The sequence below is a fragment of the Echinococcus granulosus genome (genome assembly GCF_000524195.1).
Source record: "Echinococcus granulosus chromosome Unknown EG_S00005, whole genome shotgun sequence".
NCBI classification, from domain to species: domain Eukaryota; kingdom Metazoa; phylum Platyhelminthes; class Cestoda; order Cyclophyllidea; family Taeniidae; genus Echinococcus; species Echinococcus granulosus.
The window spans coordinates 1818999-1827609 of record NW_020170385.1 but is presented as its reverse complement, the minus strand read 5'-3'; the positions used below and the strand labels follow the sequence as shown (position 1 = coordinate 1827609).

At 41.0% G+C, this 8611-nt stretch overlaps 2 protein-coding genes across 2 annotated transcripts; one reads left to right on the top strand and one right to left on the bottom strand. All coding sequences in view use genetic code 11, as the record gives it.

The window, feature by feature from the left end:
• Positions 1 to 701: 701 nt before the first annotated feature.
• Positions 702 to 2869, bottom strand: EGR_01455 (Post-GPI attachment to proteins factor 2; the record flags this gene model as incomplete). Its single annotated transcript, XM_024490704.1, is given in 8 exon segments — positions 702 to 847; positions 918 to 1023; positions 1037 to 1157; positions 1437 to 1512; positions 1611 to 1686; positions 1761 to 1909; positions 2607 to 2722; positions 2808 to 2869. The coding sequence occupies 8 exon segments, from the start codon at positions 2867 to 2869 to the stop codon at positions 702 to 704; spliced, it is 852 nt and encodes a 283-aa protein (XP_024355028.1).
• Positions 2870 to 3353: 484 nt separating this feature from the next.
• EGR_01454 (Eukaryotic translation initiation factor 5B) lies at positions 3354 to 5611 on the top strand (the record flags this gene model as incomplete). Its single annotated transcript, XM_024490703.1, has 6 exons — positions 3354 to 4160; positions 4193 to 4479; positions 4513 to 4705; positions 5022 to 5228; positions 5302 to 5396; positions 5608 to 5611. 6 exons carry the CDS (start codon positions 3354 to 3356, stop codon positions 5609 to 5611), a joined length of 1593 nt encoding a protein of 530 aa, XP_024355027.1.
• Positions 5612 to 8611: the final 3000 nt, after the last annotated feature.

Sequence of the window (8611 nt, the reverse complement as noted above, 5' to 3'; positions counted from 1 at the left end):
AAAACTGATCGCCCACACAGTTAATGTAAACAAATTTTCGACTACTTAAATGCAAAAGCAGTAATGCCGAAAGTTTTTCAACATAAAAACACTTCAAACTAATATTGGCTGATTTTTGTGGTGCACATCGCCTTGTGTTGATATCATCTCATACACGAACCACCCCGGCGCCAATAGTTTAAGACCCTGGACGGAACCTACTACCTGCAGTAACCCCTTTTCTCGGCTAGCACTACACTCCCCACACCTCTAAAAAATCTAGTACAGTTACGCGGACCCTATCCACATCCTCTGTGACAGGGTGTCGCGCGGAGGGAGAAGCGCGCCTCGGAACCTGGGTACCCACTCCCCTGCCCCATCAGACTCCTTACAAGCTTAAAATTGCCTGGCAATCACACTCACTAGGTTACAGATCAGGTGCAAAATAAACATCAGAGTAAATGGAGAGCGCAACTAACAAAAGTTGTCAAGTGAGACAGATCGACTAAGCCCGGTGAGTAAGGAAGGTTGCACACCTTAACGACTAATCTACTCAAGATTTGCTGTGACAACCCTTTGTGCCCCTCCACACTGGAAATAGAAGCGTCCAAAGTCAAATTTACCTTGCTCAGCTTGAGGAAATAGGCAGTTATGGAAGTCAACTAAGACCACATGAAACAATGAGGCGTAAAACTCAAATGTTTATAAACAGGAGAGAAATATCACGATATGACGTCAAGAGAAAGAGTGTGAGTAACTGGGTCAAAGAATACTAATGGCAAGTCTCCAATCACATCAATGACATGGTAGTGAAAGGCTAAGTTGGCCAGTATGAAGATGTGTTCAAAAAGCGCGAACACGGAGTAAACTGAAAAAAAATTGAGAAAGAGATACACCGATTGCCATGTGCATTATAATAAAAGTGAAACTTAACTCACGGTGAGAGATGCAGTAACGATTGTGCAGAAGGTAGCAGACGGCAGAAAGCACTATTGACACTGTCATGATAGCATAAAAATGGTGCTTCCACTTAATTGAGTGGATCTGAAAGAATTACATATTTCGTTTTCATACCAAAGAAGGGCACGTGCTCCGAAGCCCCCTCAAGACGTGTAGATCCAAAAATCCAAAGAGCGCACACGATATAACGAAAAGGCTGAAGGCATTCCGATGTATTTCTGTTGTCAGTAAGAACATAAATAAACATAAAACATTTATTTCTGGAGTAAGACATATAATGCACAGCGCTCCACGATAGCATGAGTAATTGAAGAAAGACCAAAAGCAGAAATAAACATCAGTTTTTTTTCACTATGCATGGGAGAATATGAAGAGAAGTGGCGCAGGAATGTGTTTTCAATGAATGGAACTATTAAAAATGGAAAGGACAAAACTTCTTTACAAAAAACTTAATCGAAATCGGTATGATAATGTATCAAAATAGGTGGTCAACTTACGAAAGTTTTCCCTTGAAGTGAAGATAGTCAGTGAAAAGAGGCATAAAATCTCTACTAAATGCAACCAGTAGTGGACCTGAAGGAGAAAACCCATGCAGTTAGGTGCATAGACTAGGTGTGATAAGGTGAAATTGTAAGTAGAATTGACGAAAATGCGAACGGCACATGAAAAACCGATACTGCCTATCCAAATGCGCTTCCTCAGGCCAGAGGCAACTGACGCACTCAAAGAGGGAATATAGTTTGGAATCTACAAGATAAAAGAAATTAGTAACTACTCTATAATGAAGAAAAATAGTAGTTTCGGCGGATATCACTTCTTACGGCACAGTGTGTACGTGTCAGACCAGAGGGATCTTCAACTATAGTCCAGGTAACACATATGATGAGTGACATAACTGGTAGTGCTGCCAGTGCTGGGAGAACACGCCTCACCATAATCTTCCGCATTATTAGGATCGGAAATCGTGCATCTATTGAGAAAAATACAAACTAAGCGCAATGATGGACTAAAAATCTTACCTAAATGCGATTTACCGGAATAAAAAGGGGTAACATATTCAGACAGGTATGATGCTCAAAAAACAGTGTAATTTAAAAACGAAAGATGGGATAGCGCCATAGAATGATGTACAAAACAATTTTATAAACCGGTCTCAAATACACCTAAAATATGAAAATTTGAACAAAAACTATGCTTTTGCGACTGCAAACAATGTGAAAGAGGTCAATTGTAAGTACATTTATCACATTTCTTCAAACTTGAGAAACCACTTCACCCCATTCAATATATGGTAATGGATGCTTGGCGTACTATGAAAAATAGCAAACGTTCATTTAAAAAGTTCAGCACATTATACTACTAGGAAGCGAGTGCCAACACAACTGTGGATTTATAACAACTGAGTTCCGCATGGTAAAAGTTAAGGATGAGGCCCCATTTATGAGCACGTATGTAAACACTTCATACAGCCGAACTCAAATTCCCCATCTTAAACATTAGGGTAAGGGTAAAATCCGCTGATATTTATACCCATTGAAAAAAAACAAAAATTAATCAAACAATAACAAAGAGTGGACACACAACATGGTCGGATCCAGATACAACTCATCTTTATTGCAATCTATTAACGGAAAAATTCAAAACGGCTCAGTGAAACTCACTTCAACTTGGAAGCACGAGACTAATCCGATGTCGACCCCACAAAACCTGCACCACAAAAACACCACACCTTAATTGGGCAACAGAGTTACCCGGGCTTTCTCCACAAAGCGCAGATGGTGCACTTAAATAAAAAGTAGGGTTGGACTTGAGAAGAACCGCCTAAATAGTTACAATTTTTTATAAGAAAAATGTCAAAGCAGAAGGACTTGCAATCCGGATTTCTAAGGATGATAAGCAGGCCGCTGGCTGCAAAGAGACACTTTTTCATGCAAGTGTTTGAACACTATTTTAAAATACCTCACCAAAAATAAAAATATATTTTTCATATTTTTATTGTTGTTAAATGACGGTCTTTTTATTAAAATGCCTATTCTTTATTTTATCCTGTTAAAATTCTAGTGGACCTTGCATTTATATTGCATATTGAACTTGCCTGCTGTCACAACGAGCAAAATCTCTTTTTGTTAAGTCCTGACATTGTTTTAATTTAACTTCCATGCTCCAATACGGTATTATTTGCCTGTGTTTTCATCACTTTGAAGCACATTTATATAGGTAATTTTTTGTTATTAATTTAAAGAAAAAAAACTTTTAAGAAACCTTTGCTTCAAGAAGCCTTATATTTGGCTGCCACTTAGTGCCCTCGTTTTTTTAAGCGCCAATTCCGAGTGGATGTGATTTCACTGGCTTCTGTTGCCTTTGTGGCGCGCTACTTTTTTCTTTTAAAGCAATAATTTTCCTAAAGTTACATGATGGCTGACTCCATATCAAGTGATACTAAGAGTGCTGGTGAAGCCCCGCCAAAAGCCGCTCTATCAAGAAGGAATAAGAAGAGGGCAATTAAGAAGGAGGCAAAGCCGACAAAAGAAGAAATTAAAAAGGAAAGGGTTTCGAAGAGGTTAGATGCTATCAAAGAACAAATAACACGACAGCGAGAAGAGGAAGAGCGGCTCCGAAGGGAGGCCGAGGAAGAGGAGCGTCGTTTTCGGGAGGAGAAGCTTAAACTCGAGGAACAGCGACGTCTAGAGGCCGAGAGGCGTGAGCGTCGGAAACAGAAGGAAAAGGAGCGAAAGCAAAGGCTTAAGGATGAGGGGAAGCTTTTGACAGATAAGGAAAAGGAAAACAGGAGAAAGGTTATGGAACTTGCTCAAGCTCGGGGTTTGGATCTTGCTGCAACTAAAAATGATTTAAAAAACCGAACCTACTCCAGAAAAAAGAAGCGTCCACCAGTTCAAATGGAGCAATCTGCTTCGCACCGACCTGATGTTGAAGAGGAAGTAAAAGTCGAACCTTTTGAAGAACCCAGTGATGGTGTTCTCGATTGGGAAGACCTTGCTGCAGATCTTGTCGCCTCGGAAAATGGTGCATGTGAAAAAGCATCCGTTTTGTCTGAAGATGAACTTCATGATGTAGTTGGCGAGGTTGGGAATTCTCCCTCCCCTCCCGTTTTGGAGCTCAATCAAGTAACCGACCAGTCAGAAGCGTTTCAAATATCTGAAAGTCAGCTCACTGAAGAAGAGAAACGTAGTCTCATAGAACAGGTGAAGATAAGGCTTCAGGTAACCATCCGAGATTTGCTCATTGCGTTTAGCAACAATATGCACAAAATGATGAGCCTGGTTCTGAAAGAACACTCAGATCAGGTGTTATATGTGTCTTGGGTCACGTCGATACTGGCAAAACAAAGATTCTTGATAAATTACGCAACACAAACGTGCAAGATCGGGAAGCTGGGGGCATTACGCAACAAATAGGTGCCACAAATGTGCCAAGAGAAAACATTATTCGTTCGACTCAAATGTGTAAATATTTCACAGGAGATGATTTAAAAATGCCCGGTTTGTTGATAATTGATACTCCAGGTCACGAGTCATTCACGTAAGTAGTTATGGTCTGAGCTACTACTTTCAGGAACTTACGAGTTCGTGGTTCGTCATTGTGCGATTTTGCAATTCTTGTGGTCGATATAATGCATGGTATAGAAGAGCAAACGAAAGAATCCATTCGGATTCTCTTGAGCCGTAAAACACCTTTCGTTGTAGCACTTAACAAAATTGATCGGCTATATCAGTGGAGGAGTTACCCGAATCTTCCTGTCAAGGAGGTATTGGCAAAGCAAGATGATGTTACAATTAACGACTTCAACCTGCGTTTCAAAGAGGTCTGCATTCATTCTAAAGTCCCCTTTTGCCCTTAAAATGTTATCAATGCAGGAAACGCTTTTCGGACTCTCCGTATTTCTGCCTACTAATACTAATGCAACAGTTTATTTTTTTCCTTTCCGAAAAGTTACTCAGGCTATAAAAGCAAAATTACTGGTAGTATGTTGACAAGCCAGAGAAATTTAATTGCACTAAGTCGGAATTACGGTGATTCAAGTTGACGTGCTATAGTGCTTTATAACCTTGTTTTCATTTCAGGTCGTTCAACATTTTGCGCTGATGGAATTAAATGTTAAACTGTTTTACGAGAATACAAATCCTAGTGAATTCATCAGCATGGTACCCACATCTGCTCATTCTGGTGATGGAATGGGTGATCTTTTAGCCTTTATGTGCAAAGAAATACAACGTAGGTTGTATAAACGCTTAACTTTCTCCGAGGAACTCAAAGCATCGGTTATGGAGGTACCTTCACGTATTCCATTATGTGGGCCCCATACTTGAAAGTTTAGTTTTTGCAGAGTATCATATATTATAGTATCCTAAATATGCTTTTCCTCCTAAGTATTTTTTAACCAATCAATCAAACAATTTACTGCCCAAACTTGCTGGCATCTTGAGCTACCTTTTTAAGTATGACTGGAACACGTAGTAAAGTATCTAATAAGTGCATTCAATCTTATTCAAGGTCTGAGTGCCTAGGCATCACCTTAAAAGTCTGGATTTGGAAGAATTGGTCCTTTTTTCTATCGAGCATATCGACCGGCTATTAGGAGTAATAAACTGTGCCTAAGTTGGTCTTGCAAACATTTACTTCCTTTTTGCTATTTTTTTGCTTTTATAGGTGAAGGAGACTGTCGGGTTAGGCACGAGTTTAGATGTGATTGTAGTGAATGGTCGCATTCGTGAGGGCGACACCATCGTGCTGGCAGGCCAGGAGGGTGCCATAGTGACCACGGTGCGCAGCATTCTCATGCCCGCGCCCATGTCCGAGTTGCGTGTGAAAGGAACCTATGAGCATTTAAAAGAGGTGGTGGGTGCACAAGGCGTCAAACTTATTGCTCGCGACCTCGAAAAGGCACTGGCTGGGCTTCCGTTATATGTCGCTAGGGATTTGGCCGAAGAACTCTACTTTAAGGTATGGCGTTGAACGCTCCACTTCTTGAGGGGATCTTATTATCTTACCAATACTCAGTCTTAAAGTCCAACTTTCTACCGTCCTTGTGTATTCACAAGTTTAGTGATAGCTTTCGTCTCACTTTCGTTAGGCCTGTTATAAATTTGTAGGTCTATGCTGTGCTGTTTTCCCAATAAAATATTGTTTGAAGTGGTTTCTGGATGGTGATTGTCGTTGCTATCTTGTAGATTTGAATAGAAAGCAAATTTTACTAGACATTAGTTGCTGGTATAACACCCTACAACCATTTCTGATGACAGACTTCTAACTATTAAATTAGTTGTTGCGATTTTCTAAATTCTACTCTCGGAGTTTATAGTGCACGCCAACCTTGCATAGATTATCCTAGAACGAAAGGTGTTACTAATGTTCCCTGCAGGATGAAGTGAGCCGTGGCTTAAAGGCGGCACTGAAAGCAATCGCTGTTAGTCCTGTGGGTGTCTACGTTGTGGCAAGCACTCTCGGATCTCTCGAGTCCTTACTCACCTACCTTAAGTCTGTTAACATTCCGGTAAGTTCATTTCCTGTTTTAGGTTTGTAAGGGTTCGCCCAACGAATATGTGATCATCAACGTAGTGTATTTGTATGCTCTCCAGGTTTGGCGCCACATTCGCTAAGTACATTAAGGGTTTGTAATTGAAAGCCCGTTCATGTACCTTAGCAATTATTGCCACTTAACTATTGGTTGTGGAAAGGAAACGAGTTATAATATTGCAGTAGACGTTTTTGGGACAATGTACTTTTCTAAATGATTCGTTTACTTACTGGTGATTTAGTACTCGGGAATCAGTATCGGTACAGTACATAAAAAGGATGTTATGAAGGCTTCTATCATGGTGGAACGAGACAGGAAGTGGGCCGTCATTCTCGCCTTTGATGTGAAAGTGGACAGGGACGCACAAAAAATGGCCAATGAAGTCGGTGTGCAGATATTCACCGCGAACATCATCTATCACCTCCAAACCCGCATGGAAGAATATGTGTACGTATTTTCATCGGGAATAATACCAGTATCATTTTTTCCCATGGAATCAATTCGTTTTAGATTTGGTTGATTGGACTATGAATAAAAAGCTGGACTTTTTAGATATAAGTAGATTGTATTTATGCTAGCCGAGCATATATTCCTTCAATGACAGGGAGGCTCTGATGAGAGAAAACCGAAGGAAGCACGCGAATCAAGCTGTGTTCCCGGTGAAGTTGCGCATTCTTCCTGACATGGTGTTCAACAAACGCGCGCCGATCGTTGTTGGTGTGCATGTGGAAGCGGGGTTGCTGCGGGAGGGCACACCGATTTGCGTTCCCTCCCGCGACAACGTGTTTCTTGGCAAGGTCTTCTCCATTGAGTTCAACCACAAGGCCATTCAGGAGGCGCGGACTGGCCAAGAAGTGTGCGTTCGCATCGACCCCATTGAGGGCGAGACACCCAAATTGTACGGCCGGCACTTTGACCACACAGATCTGCTCATATCAAAGGTAAAAGGCTACATTTATCCACAGCCATTAGTAAACGGCTGTAGATTCGGTGACCATATTTGACCTCGTTTTTTACTTGTAAATAACTATATCTTCCCGTTTGATGAGAAATAACTGCAATTAGCGGCGAAAGTTTATTGAAATTTTGTCCATATGTGTCATGGGGATTTCTTAATTTGTTATTTATCAGTTTTTTGTCTGAATCGCTCATCACTGCGCAGAATTTTTCATCTATGCTCTGCAAAGCTAGTGAATCCACTATTTGTAACACGGAACAATATTCTGGAATCTGATCTCTGGAACTTTTTACAAGCTGTAATTGAATTGCGATTGCCATGGCAGTAGTGCCCTTTTGGAGTTTTGTGCTTTTGTTAAAATGCGTTTAAATGCTGTTGTGTAAATGAATGTGTTACCTTGATTAAACGTCCTCGTTACTACCATTACTTGTTCTTTGTAGATATCTCGCGACAGTATCGACATTGTGAAGGAGTTTTACCGAAACGACTTAAACAAGGAAGACTGGAAACTGATGGTAGAATTGAAGAAGATGCTCTCCATCATATGAGGTGAGGGGGTGATGATAGTGGGGCCGACGTGGAGTCACATCGCGACGATTTTGATGTTTTGTCCTCACTTCTCTCGACTCCTGCTATTGTTACTAATCGTTATTTTGTTAAGACGTAGTCTTGACGTCTTTCGCTTGGGTAAATTGAGTCCTTCTTTTGGCTATTTTAATTTTCTACAACACAAAAATGCTGTTCGGGTAAGTGGTGCTTTCCTGGATTGTTTGGTGTAAGTTTTAGAATGTATTCTATTATCGCATTACAAGTTGTTTAATTTTGCTGAGAAGCCGAACCTGCACCTTGCCAAATCTCTACGCTCGTGTGCTTAAGGATTTCTCAAATCGGGGTTGTGTGAAGCGCTTAGCACAACTGAATTGCCCGGGTATGTGCAAAATAGGTTGAAGGGAACTGTCCAATCGCAAACTAATTAACTGTCTGGCGTAGGTGAGCATGGCGCCTAGTTGAATGTTCAAGTTGGGGTGGGGTGATTTTTTGGTCAAGATGCCGGTTTCGGGATATTGTGTGGCAGTGTACTCAATTTGACGTGCAGCAGAGGTCAGTTTCTATCTTGACGCTTATCAATTTGGCGGGACCTGGTGGACACGCATGAGCCATCACAAAGAGAACTTTCC